Consider the following 16,634-nt stretch of genomic DNA (forward strand, 5'->3'; position numbering starts at 1 on the left):
TTAAGGGATTATTCTCTTTAAACTGTTTTAAAAGATAGAACTCTGTTTTTTTCCAATAAGAAACCTTAATTCTCTAGGTGCCAGGATGTAGATATAGGGTGACTTGAGTGCCCTGTCCCATTCCCAGATTTTTTAGAGTATGGTTGGAAGGGGTTAATGACATCATCACATTCCCAGTATGAAGCTCATTAATTCATAAAGCTCCCCCCCCCCCCCCTAGCTTCCAAGCAGCCATGGGGGGCTTCAGATATGTCAGCCCCATTTTTGAACTCTTGTAAATACTTAGGATAAGTGAGACTCATCCTTAGCATTTTTTATGCATTTTTAGAGGATAAGCATTTTCTGATGTTGATTGACATGTTACACATACTTGCCTACCTGACCCTCTCCATGAGGGAGAAAATGCTCTGTTCCTGGACTTTCCTGGTAATGTATGATTGCCATCACCTGTGGTGAGCTAGATAATTTATAAGAGAGGTGTTTCACCACAGGTGATGGCAATCATACATTACCAGTGATAAAGCTAAATATTTATCTTACTTAAAACCCTTTAAGAGGTCAAAGAACACAGTACGCTATTTACGTATGGTATACCGTAAGGGTACGCACGTTGCGTAACAATCGCTTAGCCGTAGTCGAGACGCTCGAGCGTCACGTTCGCTTACGGCCAAGGGATCACAGGCAGGCACGCTATAGGCTGCCGACTAGATAAAGCCAAATATTTATCTTATATAACACACTATACAGAGGTTAAGAAACACTGTACGCAACTGGCGCACGAGGTACCGTAAGGGTACGCTCTTAGCGTAGCGGACGCTGTATCGGGAGCGAGCCGCTCGAGCGACACAAACGCTCGCGAGAATACGCTGTTGGTATCGGGCACACTATAGGTGAGCGACTACCGTAATGCTACGCTATCAGCGTTGCGGACGCTCGAGACCACGAGGAGATCACGAGCGGCGCAGACGCTCACAAGATAACAATCAGTAGACCTTAAATGTAACACACAGAAATGATATTCTTATACTGTAAACCCTTTTGTAGTGATAAGGTGAAAATGCAACACAGTGTAAGCTGGTTTACACTAAAGCTGTTTGAGCGATAGAGACGCTCCTATTACCCACTGCAATAAACACACAATACCGGTCTAAGGGTCTAACGCCTTTTAAGGAAATGAATGAACGTTCAAAAAGAATAATACAATACAAGTCATACACTACCAATATAACATAGACTACCTAACCAGATAACTACACAGGAAATACAATATCAGTACAATAACTATATAAGAGAAACGAGAGAGAAAGAGAAGAGAGAGAGAGAGAGATATGGCTCACAATAACAAGAAAGACAATATGATTGCGGAGAAAACTTACGCACAAAGGGGAACGATCGCATGCGCCTCTGGACATCCAGCTCCCGATTATCAGCAATGAGAACCGTTGAAGAGTGAGCTGGATGTGATCGGCTTGTCTATTTATGCCCCACACACAATACAATTCAATGGTCCCTACAATCTCATTGTTCATTGGACACAGGAATTCGTCTTCGCACTAAAACAAAAGGTCATAGGTTGATTCATACAGGTGGGCTGTGTCTACTTCCAACTGCTCAGGTGGGTGGGAAACTAGGTTTCCCGCCGCATGGATAAGTAAGTGCAAATAATAGTAAATGGACATAAACTTCTTATGTCCATAACTATTCGCACGAGCGATTAATCCGCTTCAAACCAACACCGGAATATTGCTAATTAAATACTCTTCCGATGGATACTAAACACCACTGTATAATCCTTGTCTGACCCTTTGTATCAGACAAAGAGGGATCTCTCTGTCCATGAACATGCTACATTAACTAAACTTTCAGAATCTATCAAAGGGACCATGATCTACAAAATACCTTATATGGTTAAAATATGTAACGATTGAGTCGCACGCTAAACTCTACCGTAAATGCACATCCCGTGCGCCTGCGGGTGCACGTAACAGCGGGTATGCGCACGCACGGGAGAGCGTACGCATGCGCAGAGCGGACATGTATGAGGTGCAAATATGGTAGTGTGCATAGTGATATTTTTCTGACTTTGACAGTCCACCCTTTGGCAGTCAACAATAACTGCCACTTCCTAAAACATTTCAAAAAGAGAAAAATATATGTCAAGTGTAAATACATTTCCATGATTGGGTAGGGGAGGAGAGGAGAAGGTAGGAAAAAGGTATGACCTAGTGAGATAGCAGAAGCATGTGTGTATGAATCCATGTTTGGGGGGTCATGTATCATCGTGCCGTACGTGTTTTAAATCAAGCTTCGAGGTATTGCGAAGTATACATTCGAATTCCTTCTTATCCCGTGGTACGGGTCTGTGGATGGGCTGTCAAACTTTACCGAGCTCTCTTCGGCTTTTGGTTGCAACAAAATGGGGGAGCACATTTTAGTTGATGATACATGAATGGGGGAATATGTGAATGCTGATATCTGTGCCGGTATTCCCTATCGCCTATGTGTGTGCTTTACCTGAAGGTTGTAGAGATGAAGATAAGACACAATTATGGTAAATGCAGTGGTATTCTATGTCAGGTTAATGAACATTTTGTCGGTTGAAGTCTTGTTCGGTGTCTGTTGAATGCCGTCTTCTTTGGGCTTTTGCCAATAGGTGTGGGCAAAAGCTTTGTCAATGTCCATAGACTTACAAAAGTGTTGGGCTAGCGTAATTTTAAAATTTCTAGGGAAACTGGGGGTCTATGGCATAGTTCATCAAATATCTGTGTATAAGGTTGTCAAAACTTCTTCTTTAATCCATCAGTTGTCTGTATACAGGATCATCAAATTCCTCGTCCAAGTGGGTCTTTTTACCTTGGAGAAAACGGAAAAACAGGTGAAAGAAACGGACCGTATAATCGCATTTTCATCACATCATTGTCTCTACCGTTGGGTCATAAATCAAATCCATTGGAATTACAATTTCCTCACTCCTTAAACTCATCACCCTAGTACTTCGTTTACACTTCGTTAAAGCCTGACCGCATCTAAATATCAAGCCAATCGTTATGACAACACCTAAGATACATAGGAGAAATTTCCCTACATCCATTATGACTCCTTGAGCCCATTCTCCTAAACCAGAGAACCAATTTCGCGGGTTCAACCATGACACCCAACCAGTCAGCTTATTACCCACAGCAGCAAGGGTGAGATTGTGTCTCCTGCGAAATTCCCACTTTAATTGGAGAATATCGTCCATCTTTTGGTCTATGACCTCGACCGGGCCCTCGGTGCTATTCGTAATATATGTGCAGCATTTCACGCCGTACTGCGTTGCCAGTGTGACACAATATCCACCTGTCACTGCCGTGAGATAATTGAGAACCATTCTATGCTGAACCAGTTCTGTTTTATAAGCTTGAAGCTCTCTTCCAGTATACCTAAAAGTGTCATCATACATTTCTGTGATATTGTCTAACAAATTTGCGAGCGCAGATATGTATTTATAATTCAACACTCCTCTGGCGGTGCGAGTGATGTCTAACGCAAGTAGAAACTGAATCCCGGTGGATTCATGGATCATGTCAGAGGCCGGATGCTCTGTTCTTTCTATCAGGTGCCGTTTAACTACGTGCTCGTAATGAGTATGAGTATAAGGAGCTTGGGCAACACGGTGTATATCTTTCATTTTGGCATGTGATACAGTCATTACTTCAGGCAGTACTTTTCCAATATAACACAATCCTTCAGAGTTTGGGGCAAGCCACTTATACGCCTTCCTCCCGCATATGAAATATGCATCATCGGGGAGAACATATGGGACGGAGTAGGACATAACCATATTACACATCTTCCATGTGAAATCTCCAAACCCTAATTCTCCCATCTGTCTAGTACACGTACCAGTTTGTACGATATGTGCACAGTATCCTGGTGATACCTCTCCAACTCTCATAATCCTACTTCCTAGGGTATACCTATATCGGAAATATTTTCCACTACCAGCTATGTGGCGTATAAGCTCTGTATCTGTCGGCATTCTATCTGCTCTATATGAAAAGGTCATGGTTTGGTTACTCCATGACACTTCCCAATTTCCCGGCTTTCGGGGATTGGAAATGTTAAAACATATTAGGGATCTATCCACATGATATTGGTGGAGCTTCAAACTAGGAGGACTGGAGATATTAAACCTCCTGTCCACCGGCCTCCCACCACTTAGCTCAAGTACCTCCCCTATCGTTAAAGGAAATGGTACTAAGCCTGATTTACTATGGCCTTGAGGTACTTGAGAGCATACCCAACAATCTGTCTGATTTAACACATTACCCACTAAGGAGTGATAGTCACTCAATGGATGCCGGTCCATGTGGATATTAAAACTGGACTGACATTTCTTGATACACCATTCCTCAACTACATTGTCACAGAGCCTACAGATACAGTTTTCTTCAGCTAACAATCCTTCACAATTCCTTCTATGGTCTATGTTATCGGATCGTTTTCTGATACTCGCCTTTGCTTGTTGATTATGTTGTTCTTGGAAAACTACGCCTCCATCTCTGTCATCAGAACCCATTCCAGAACCTCTCTCGACCTCCATGGTACTCTCGCCGGAACAGACTGCTCTGGTCAACATCATGGTCAACAGGAAAATCCGGATCACAGTCTCTTGAGGCAAGTCCATCTTAGGAGGAAACGAAGAAGAATGAGAAGGGGGAAAAAAATAATTTGAGGGAGAGGGGATGGGAAGTGGAGAAAAACAATAAAAGGGAAACAGGGAATCGACAACTGCTTTTGATCTTGTGATTCTCAATGCTCAGGTGCCGCCTCAGTCCTCCTGGAACAGACACTCCAGTGATACAACTTCCTCTACCGTCTGTTCCTTATCACGGGACCTCTCTGGGTCAGCAACCTTCTTACAATGGGACGAATGAACCCAAGTCTCTCTCTCGGCAACCTTCAATGCTGTAGTGCTAGTCAATAAGACTTGGTATGGTCCTTCCCATCTGTCAATAAGGCAACCTGAGCGTAGAAAATTCCGTATCATTACATAATCCCCAGGTTCAATGTCATGACAATTACTATCTAGTAAATCAGGAATCACCAACTTCAAATTATCATTTTGATTCCTTAGCTGTTTACTCATGTTAATCAAGTATTTTACAGTCACTTCATTGTTACACTTCAAATCATCCTGAGGGTTAATCATAACATGCGGTTGTCGACCAAACAAGATTTCAAAGGGAGACAGATTAAGAGGGGACCTGGGAGTGGTTCTGATGCTGTATAGTACAATGGGTAAAGCTTCTGGCCATGTCAATCCTGTTTCTGCCATAACTTTGCTCAGTTTATTTTTAATAGTGCTGTTCACTCTTTCCACCTTCGCACTCGCCTGTGGACGGTATGGAGTGTGCAGCTTGCTATCAATTCCCATCAACTTACACATTCCTTGAAAGACATCACCTGTAAAATGGGTACCCCTATCACTTTCAATTATTCTAGGGATACCATATCTACATACAAATTCCTGCACAATTTTCTTAGCAGTAAACATAGCGGTATTTGTGGCCGCCGGAAATGCTTCGACCCAATTTGAGAACACATCTATACAAACAAGTACATATTTCAAATTTCGACAAGGGGGTAATTGGATAAAGTCAATCTGTATTACCTGAAAAGGTCCGCCTGTAGGTGGGATATGAGATGGTTCTGTTGGTATTGCCTTTCCGATATTCTTTCTCAAGCAGGTAAGGCATGACATTGCTCTCTTACCTGCATGGGATGAAAATCCTGGGGCGCACCAATATGCTCTTACCAACTTACACATTCCTTCCTTGCCCAGATGAGTCAGCCCGTGTGCTGCCTCAGCTAAACATGGAAGATATGCTCTGGGGGCCACTGGTTTACCTTGTCCATCCGTCCAGAGTCCTGAGGACTCCTGGCCATATCCTTTTGCCTTCCAGACTGCCTTTTCCTGTGTGGAACACAAATTTTGCATCTCACACAACTTCTGTGTGTTGATGGTATTGAATACCATCAATTGTGTGGTGTCTGTCTGTCTGGGGGTACCAGCTGCTAACTTAGCAGCTTCATCTGCTCGGCTGTTACCAAGTGATACTGGGTCTTGGCTATATGTGTGTGCTTTACACTTGATAACAGCCACTCTGTCGGGTTCCTGTATCGCTGTTAGAAGCCTTTTGATGTGAGCTGCATGCGCTACCGGTGTACCAGCTGCCGTCATGAAATTTCTGAGGCGCCATAGGGCTCCGAAATCATGGACTACCCCGAATGCGTATCTAGAGTCGGTGTAGATATTGGCTGACTTGCCCTTAGCCAATTCACATGCTCTGGTTAGGGCGACCAGTTCAGCAACCTGGGCTGAGTGAGGTGGGCCTAGCGGTTCAGCTTCTATGGTGCATTGGTCATCTACGACTGCGTATCCAGTACACAAGTCTCCCGAGTCTGACTGTCTGTGACAACTACCGTCGGTGTAGAAAGTAAAGTCTACATCTTCTAGTGGGTTGTCACTGATGTCAGGCCTTGCCGTGAAATTTTGGGTCAAATATTCCATACAATCATGTGTGTCATCCTTTGTATTAAATCCTCCTTCCCCACCACTCTAATCCTCCACCCTTTGTGCCTGTCCAGGCACACCTGGGAGATATGTTGCAGGATTTAATGCACTGCATCTCCTTATGGTGATGTTTACGGGGGCCATTAGTGCCAATTCCCATCTTGTAAACCGCGCTGATGAGACGTGTCTGGTTTGGGCAGAATTTAGCAAGGCTGACACTGCATGTGGTGTATGAATTGTGAGGTTGTGACCTAGCACTACATCTTCGCTTTTCGTTACTAGCAATGCTATCGCAGCAACGCTTCGCAAGCATGTGGGGAGGGATCGCGCTACCGTATCTAGCTGAGCGCTGTAGTATGCTACTGGCCTGCTGGGTTAGGACGCCTGCCGTGCAACCAGCACTTTCTGTTCCGTACAGCTCAAAGGGTTTCCCATAGTCTGGCATACCTAATGCTGGTGCTTGCGTTAGGCACTGTTTAAGTCTCTCAAATGCCATCTCGGACTCGTCTGTATGCGAAATCCGATCAGGTTTGTTTGAGGAGACCATCTCCTGCAAAGGTAACGCTAGAATGGAAAACTCTGGGATCCAGTTACAGCAATACCCACACATTCCTAAAAATGTTCTGATTTGTTGCTGGGTTTGTGGCAGAGTCATGTCTCTAATTGCTTGAATTCTATCAGCGGTCAGGTGTCTCAGTCCTTGTGTTAGACAGTGTCCCAAATATTTTACTTTAGTTTGGCATAATTGTAACTTGTCTTTGGAAACCTTGTGTCCTGTGTCTGAAAGATGAAACAGGAGCTGTTTCGTATCCTTCAGGGATGCTTCCAATGAATCAGAACACAGTAGTAAATCTTCCACGTATTGTATCAATACTGATCCACTCTCTGGTTGGAAAGACTGTAAACAATCATGCAAAGCCTGGGAAAATATACTTGGACTGTCTATGAAACCTTGTGGTAATCGAGTCCATGTGTACTGGACTCCTCTGTATGTAAATGCAAACAAATATTGGCTGTCAGGGTGCAGAGGTACCGAAAAGAAAGCGGAGCAGAGGTCAATAACAGTGAAAAATTTCGCAGTGGGAGGGATTTGCGTAAGGATGACAGCTGGATTTGGCACTACGGGGAACTGACTCTCAACTATTTTGTTAATCCCCCTTAGATCCTGCACTAGCCGGTAACCCCTCCCCCCACTCTTTTTCACAGGGAAGATGGGACTATTGGCAGTGCTGGACGTTCTTACCAGAATGCCCTGTTGTAGCAAGCGCTCTATTACGGGATACACTCCTAACTCCACCTCTGGCTTCAGAGGGTACTGTGGGATTTTTGTAGCTATCCTACCATCTTTTACTTGTACAACTACCGGAGCTACGTTTGCCATTAATCCAGTGTCCTGTCCATCTTTAGTCCAAAGTGACTCTGGTATCTGGGATGTCATTTCTTCTACTTGGGATGGAGTCCTATTTGTCATAATGGTATGTGACATTAATTTTGATGGGGAGTCTAACATGTCTCGCACTTCCTGAGCGTGATTCTCAGGTATGTCCAAGAATACACCTTCAGGAGTACAATAAATGACGCACCCCATTTTACACAATAAGTCTCTTCCCAGGAGATTAGTCGGTGCCGATGCAGCCAGCAAAAAGGAATGCTTGGTATGTAAAGGCCCTATTGTAATCTCGGCTGGTTTGCTAACAGGGTAGTGCTGGACTACTCCCGTTACTCCTATGGCTGGAATTGTCTTACCAGTGGTTCTCATGCCCACTGTCGAATTTATCACTGATTTGGCCGCCCCCGTATCTACAAGAAAGTTTAATGATTTACCAGCTACATTTATTGCAATTTCGGGTTCACTTCCAAGATTTGCAATCAATTTTACTGGCTGCAGATTACAGGTATGGCCACACCCCTATTGGGTATGGTGACCTCCCTGAATCCCGCTGGCAGCAACTACTTGTGAAGGGGCTAAATGGGAACTGCCAGAAGTTTGCCAGTCTCCTTTTGGGGGATATCTTTTTGTTTCCCCTGTATGTGGCTCATAACTCCGTCTCTGTGGACCCTGATCCCAATTTCGTGTGTCATGTCGTTGTCTAGGGGGTTGGTATGATCTTTGTGAATTTTTCGCTCTACAGTCTCGTGCTATGTGTCCCTGTTTATGACAAATATAACATGTTACCACATTTGACTTACCCACAGGGTTTGGTGATCTATACAAAGGCTGCTTTGTGGTCAGGGCCTGTATACTTACGGCCATTAACTTATCACCTTGTGACTCCCTGTGTCTGGTGATATTCCGGTCGTGATCAATAGCAGCCTCTCTCAAAGTAGCCACCGACAGACCTCGCCAACATGGTTGCGTGGTCTGTACCCTTGTCTTTAATGCTTCTTTTAAACCATCCATTAGCACAGATACTGCTACTTCTTGATGATTTGCATTGGTCCTAATGTCCTCTATGCCAGTGTATTTTGCCATTTCTAATAATGCCCGGTGAAAATAATCAGCAGCTGTTTCTGACTCTTTTTGTTTAATGGAAAAAATTCTATTCCATTTGGCTACAGCTGGGAAATACTCCTTTAACTGTAAATGTATTCTTTTTACATTGTCTTTGTTGTACACATCTGTAAGGGGTACATCCTGATCCAATCCACAGTCAGCTAAAAATTGAGCTGAGTCGACATTGGAGGGTAAACATGCCCTCAGCAATATCTGCCAGTCTTTGTTATTTGGCTCTACAGTATTTCCTAGGTCTCTGATGTATTTCTGGCTAGCAACTAGATCTTTCCTAGGATCAGGGAATTCAGACACTATGGTTCTTAATTCCATTCTGGAAAATGGGCTATACATGGCAATGTTCCTGATAGGAGTGACTCCTGTAGTGTCCGTTTTCCCATTTGGAACAGCTATTACCCTAACGGGAGCAAGTTTAATAACCTCATTCTGGTTAGATTCTACAGCCTGGGGTGAAATGGTTTCAGCATAGTGTAAGGTGCCGTACTTACCTGTTGACACGACCACACCTGTCCCTCCGCTAGGGGCCTTTGTTACTAATCTTAAGGGTTGGGCCGTGCCTACTGTTGTCTCTGATATGGTGGCTGCTAGAGAGAGCGCCGATATTGTTGATGCTTCGTCTTCTTGATCACACTCCTGGGGAAAGTTCAAAACAGGGTACAACTTGCACGGGTTAATACTTGCATTGGTTAACTTATTAACATTATCCTTAACATTTATACAGTTGCTAAGTGCCTGTTTGTTACCCCCTGATGCGTCATTCTCCGCAACCAATTTCTCTCCTGATATGTATGGTGGCGGCGGGGCCGTGGCTACCAGTTTCCTGATAGGATTAGATCCCGCCGCCTGAGCCAATCCTCTCTGTATTTCACCCTCCTGTTGCCATAGCTGCAAATAATCATAATGTTTGATTCGTCTCTTTGTTGATTTAATGAGACATATCCTTCTCCTTAGATTTTGTAACACTTCTGGGCTAAAGCTGCCTACTCTTGGCAACTTCTCCCCGTCATGTACCGTCATTCTCTCCCATTCATCACATAAAACTTCTGTGTGTGAGCCGTATTTTTCACACATTACGTACCTTGCCGACCCGATTGGTCGGTTCACTAAATCAACCCGAACCGAGGTTGATCGCCCCCTTCCTGAACAACTGGCCCCCATAATTTGCAGGTGTTGCTTGCCCTACCTCTGACCTTTATATCAGGGTCTTCAGCGAACCCTTACAAAAAACCAAAATATTCAAAGATAGGTTGACGGTGGTGGTTTACCGAGTACCCCACGTACTCGCCCACGCCGACCAATACGCCCACACACTGATATAGTGCTGGCGTACTCGACCCAGGGCCCCTATGAACCTTTGTTTACTGGAACATGTGAGTGTGATCCGCAGAGCATTAACCCTTTCCAGTAACTGTGGGGTTGTTGGATAATTCCTGAGTGACCAGCGAACTTCCCTTTTAAAAATAAAAAATTACACAAATCACGTTAGAATGTACAAATAGCGTTTATGACCCTTTTTGTACACAAATGGTACTAGGTCAAGTTACTAACTAATGTACACAATTACGTGCGGTACAATCGTTCAGTACATAAGCAACTAATCTTATGTACGGAGCGACCAGTGGAATCGACATTCAGCAGCTGCGAATTCCTTCAGCCTGAGCTTTATGGCCTATATGGGTTCCGCTCCAACCCTTCTTGGTGTTGGGCTACTTGACTCTATAGCGGACTTCCTTGTCTGCTGTACCTGGACCTCCTGGTCTGTTATGCGACCTCCTGGTCTGACCTCCTGGTCTGTTACAGTATGACCTCCTGGTCTGCTACACTCTAATGCTCTTTATATGTTTAACAAGGGATGCCTCCCTAGCCACCATGTATGTCACTTACACGTATGTAATTTCACGAGAACTCGATGATTTCTGTGGTTCAATCCCCAAAATTGTAAAAACTTATATAATTGCAAACACTCACTCACCACATGTACACTTTTGTTTCTATTTCTATTTCTGCGCAGAAATTTCTTTCCTTTAGACCAGATGTGTTGTAAATTGGAGAAGGATCTATTAGCTTAAATTTCCGACACTGAAATAGATTTGCGCTATTTATCGCGTTGCCACCTTTTCGCCTGTTACAATAACACTAGCGTGTGATTTGAGTTACGTGGGCGTCCACCGAAACACAATGTACACGTTTATCAATGTAGATGATCCTCGATCATCTACCGAACACCACACCAATCTCTCCTTGTATCTTTAGGCAGAGCTGCGTGTGTGCTTTGCAATTTATCCCTTAATGTATTATTTTTATACTTTAACTATGAAATAGCGACAAATCCCTCTTAGCACGTTTATCAATTATAAAATGGCAAACAGGAGAGTGATATATGAAAATACACGAATAAAAAGAAATGCAGATATGCGTGTGTGCGTATGCAAGATAGAAATAAACAGTTTTAAAAGACACTAGCGTGTTGTTCTTACCTCCGGTTCCGGATTCCCTCAGCACCCTTTACTAAGCGAAGCAGACGCTTATCCAGACAGCACTGCGAGGAATATGATCTCCCGCCCTTTGCTGATGGATAATGTCTGCTGGAATTACCTAGCAGAGATATGTGAAGGACGGACGAGCCGCCAATTGATAAAGCTAAATATTTATCTTACTTAAAACCCTTTAAGAGGTCAAAGAACACAGTACGCTATTTACGTATGGTATACCGTAAGGGTACGCACGTTGCGTAACAATCGCTTAGCCGTAGTCGAGACGCTCGAGCGTCACGTTCGCTTACGGCCAAGGGATCACAGGCAGGCACGCTATAGGCTGCCGACTAGATAAAGCCAAATATTTATCTTATATAACACACTATACAGAGGTTAAGAAACACTGTACGCAACTGGCGCACGAGGTACCGTAAGGGTACGCTCTTAGCGTAGCGGACGCTGTATCGGGAGCGAGCCGCTCGAGCGACACAAACGCTCGCGAGAATACGCTGTTGGTATCGGGCACACTATAGGTGAGCGACTACCGTAATGCTACGCTATCAGCGTAGCGGACGCTCGAGACCACGAGGAGATCACGAGCGGCGCAGACGCTCACAAGATAACAATCAGTAGACCTTGAATGTAACACACAGAAATGATATTCTTATACTGTAAACCCTTTTGTAGTGATAAGGTGAAAATGCAACACAGTGTAAGCTGGTTTACACTAAAGCTGTTTGAGCGATAGAGACGCTCCTATTACCCACTGCAATAAACACACAATACCGGTCTAAGGGTCTAACGCCTTTTAAGGAAATGAATGAACGTTCAAAAAGAATAATACAATACAAGTCATACACTACCAATATAACATAGACTACCTAACCAGATAACTACACAGGAAATACAATATCAGTACAATAACTATATAAGAGAAACGAGAGAGAAAGAGAAGAGAGAGAGAGAGAGAGAGAGATATGGCTCACAATAACAAGAAAGACCATATGATTGCGGAGAAAACTTACGCACAAAGGGGAACGATCGCATGCGCCTCTGGACATCCAGCTCCCGATTATCAGCAATGAGAACCGTTGAAGAGTGAGCTGGATGTGATCGGCTTGTCTATTTATGCCCCACACACAATACAATTCAATGGTCCCTACAATCTCATTGTTCATTGGACACAGGAATTCGTCTTCGCACTAAAACAAAAGGTCATAGGTTGATTCATACAGGTGGGCTGTGTCTACTTCCAACTGCTCAGGTGGGTGGGAAACTAGGTTTCCCGCCGCATGGATAAGTAAGTGCAAATAATAGTAAATGGACATAAACTTATGTCCATAACTATTCGCACGAGCGATTAATCCGCTTCAAACCAACACCAGAATATTGCTAATTAAATACTCTTCCGATGGATACTAAACACCACTGTATAATCCTTGTCTGACCCTTTGTATCAGACAAAGAGGGATCTCTCTGTCCATGAACATGCTATATTAACTAAACTTTCAGAATCTATCAAAGGGACCATGATCTACAAAATACCTTATATGGTTAAAATATGTAACGATTGAGTCGCACGCTACGCACACATAAACTCTACCGTAAATGCACATCCCGTGCGCCTGCGGGTGCACGTAACAGCGGGTATGCGCACGCACGGGACATGTATGAGGTGCAAATATGGTAGTGTGCATAGTGATATTTTTCTGACTTTGACACCAGGAAAGTCCAGGAACAGAGCATTTTCTCCCTCATGGAGAGGGTCAGGTAGGCAAGTATGATGTTACACGACCCCCTTTCCATTTGAAGATGGCCGATTTCAAGATGGCGCCCATGTTCGGTACATACCCTAAAAGATAGCCCACCTCACCCATACCTTACTGGAGTATTCAGTTTTCCCATTTCCTGCACAGTTTTTGAAATGACAGGGTGTACTGCGACTTTTGAATCACCCTATTCTCCTTATGCAAACATACTGCAGGTAGCAACATTGTGAGATGCAGTTTGGTTATGAAGGGATTAATTGTCTATTATACTAAGCAGTGTTTTTGAGCGGGTGCATCAGCTTATTCGATTATGTTATATATATATATATATATATACTTTGTTTTGTAATAGTAACAAAAAAGATGAGTTAGTGGATAAAATCTGTATCTTTTTTTTCCCAATCACTAAGGATATGAGTCAAATAATAAAACATCCTATCCATGTTCTATTCATATGGGCCATCCTGCAGAACAAGAGAGAGCTGTCCAAAGTAATCTGGGAGCAGGTAATAGATCCATGTTATACATATTCCAGTATATTTCCACTGCTTTCTCAGTATACTGTATGGTGGGCTTTTTCCTGCATATGTGTTCAGCTACTATTATGTTGAATACACATAGGGCCTAATTCAGCATGGATTGCTATTCAGAGAAATCGCAAATCAAGCGATTATCCAATGTCTGCGCATGTGTAGTGTTCGCATTGTGCGCACGTGTGAGGGGTAATGGCGACAGAAATTGCATACAGATCCTAATCACAATGTATCTGCTGTTTGACAGGGGTGGTAGTCATGTGACCGCCGGTCGGCTGACCGACAGTCACATGACCTCCTCCGTGAGCCCGACGGCTCACTATCCCGATGGTCGGCATGCCAACCAACAGGGACTATTTCCACTTGTGGGTGTCCACGACACCCATAGAGTGGGAATAGAACCCGTGGCGACCGCAGGTCGCCACCGAGCCCGCAGCGTGGCAAACGCAGCGAGCCCGCAAGGGGCTTGCTGCACTCGCCCCTCCCCGCCGGGATCCCGGCGTCGGTATGCTGCCGGGATCCCGGCGTCGGTAAGGTGACCGGCGGTCAGAAGACCGCCGGTCACCCGTACTACACCCTTTGACAGGAAGCCGCCATTTCTGGGCAGCAACCTGCCGTTTTCTGTGTGTGTCATAAAAAACGCAGGCATGCCCAGGCGTTTGGGGGAGGGTGTCTGATGTCAGCGCAGACCACTTCCAGCCCGTCTCAGTCGCAGATTACTGGCAGCCTCAGACCTACTTACATTTGGTCAGACTGCAAAAAATCTTTGATGTTCCGGGAATTGCGTATGCATCTGCGAGTGGATAATGATCTACGATGCATTCGCTAACTTGCATGAGGTGTTTTTTTCTGTCAGGGCGGCGCCTTTCCACTCGCAGACAACTGCAATTTCTCAGATTAGCGATCCATGCTGAATTAGGCCCACTATACACTATTAATAGTGATCTGGCAGATGTGACCTATTTATTGTCCTTTGCTGTTACATAAGTTCATCAGAAAGTTAATTTTGAAACTTTCTAATTTTCTGATTTGATTTATCTATCAGGGGTCTATTTACTAAGCCTTGGATAGAGGTAAAGTTGATGGAGATAAAGCACCGGCCAATCAGCTCCTGTAATTTTTCAAACTCAGCCTGTGACATGGCAGTTAGGAGCTGATTGGCTGCTACTTTATCTCCATCCAAGGCTTAGTAAATAGTCTGTTATTCCCATCAAGGAGGTATAACCATGCCCCTATGATAGTGTGGTCACAGCCCCTTCAGTGGCATACTTCTGCAGAGAGCCTTGGTATTCACAATGGGGTGTGCCCGCGCCCCACACACTTAGTTATGTCCTCCAGTGCTTGAGCCCAGCAAATGTTTGGGTGGCCCTTCTCTGCACATATACTGAGTATTACTGCATGGCATAGAAGCCAAAAGTAAGCACTCACAGTATTTGTGAAGCCATTGCCACTAAGGGGGGAATACAATTATGGGCGGATGGCTTTGACCGGCCAGATCAGCTTAACACCAACCACACTTTACAGCAGCTCAATCAACTGCCATAGGGTTGCGAGCAGTTTTGTACGAATTCGGGATACGGCCTGGCGGGCGAAGGGTGCCTGATGTGGTGCCATTGCCAGCGTTTAAATGCCGCACCAACAGCAACTCGAACCCTTCGCCGGCAGTTGAATTCCCCCTAACTGTACCTATGCATGCCATGTTTCAGTCATGTGGGAGAGATAATGCATCTCAGTGGCACCAAGCAATGCATTTGAATAGCCTACAGCATTTCTCCAATTAGGGGGCTGATTTTGAGATGGATGAACGCAAAAGGTGAGCTTTAGCAAACAGCGAATGTGTAGATACAAATTTGTAAATTTTTGCATGTCCCAGGGTGATTCAGAGTTGGATGGAACCTGCATGGATCTGTCTTTCCGTGAAATTGAGAGTTTTGGTGCAGGAACTTGGCGGTGGCAATTTAAGTGCATGGGATTGTCCTGACTTGTGGGAGTGTCATTGGCATTTATCTAAAACTCGTGTGATTGTCGTACGTACAGGGAAGGCAAGCCTGTTTCTAACTGATCTCTTGCACCTAGTACAGGACTGGTGCCCAGGACATTACTTATGATGAAGGTTGCAGTGGCTGGCGTAAAATCAGATGGCGGCATGGCTTTCCACATGCAGACGCACCGACCCCCCGCACTAGCTGAATGGAATCTCGCTTTAGCATAAGGCTTCTGCTTGTGTCCGACTCATAATCAGCCTCCATTAGTGCTTCAAGCTGTGTGTTGTTCACACAAATTACAACCCACACATGTAACAGTTCCAAGCGTTTTTTCTTACATTTGCAATTGTCGTGATTATTTTTCCCAAGACAAGAGGATGCACCCTGGCTGCACTCGGCGCCAGCAAGCTACTGAAGAGCCTGGCGAAAGTAAAGAATGATATCAATGCTGCCGGGGAATCAGAGGAGATCGCCAATGAGTATGAGACCCGAGCAGTCGGTAAGTTGCCAAATTATAACAAGGTGTAAGATCTAATGCACAAGTCGTTCTTCAACAAGTGAATCAGTCTGTTCTCAGGTTCTGTATTGTGCAGTGATGCTGAAACTCTATTACACTGAGTCATATATAGTAAATGATTCAGTAATAAAGGGGTCTGTTCAACTGTGCACAATGTCCGCTGTTTAATGAGATTCTATATGGTACATATGGTAGCCCCTGTCTCACGTATTGCAGTAGGCACACCTATGCACAATATATAGGGGTGATAAAAGGTGCACAATATAGGGGCGATAAAAGGTGACA

At 44.4% G+C, this 16,634-nt stretch overlaps 1 protein-coding gene across 1 annotated transcript in view; it reads left to right on the forward strand.

Annotated features, from left to right (window-relative positions):
* The window catches only part of TRPM8 (transient receptor potential cation channel subfamily M member 8), a 227,990-nt gene that overhangs the window by 120,874 nt on the left and 90,482 nt on the right, over positions 1-16,634 (forward strand). Inside the window, exons 13-14 of the mRNA XM_063933237.1 lie at positions 13,725-13,820; positions 16,202-16,331. Of these exons, the coding sequence (XP_063789307.1) occupies positions 13,725-13,820; positions 16,202-16,331 (226 nt within the window). The remainder of the gene's footprint in view (positions 1-13,724; positions 13,821-16,201; positions 16,332-16,634) is intronic.

Source organism: Pseudophryne corroboree, chromosome 7 (genome assembly GCF_028390025.1).
Source record: "Pseudophryne corroboree isolate aPseCor3 chromosome 7, aPseCor3.hap2, whole genome shotgun sequence".
Classification (NCBI taxonomy): Eukaryota; Metazoa; Chordata; class Amphibia; order Anura; family Myobatrachidae; genus Pseudophryne; species Pseudophryne corroboree.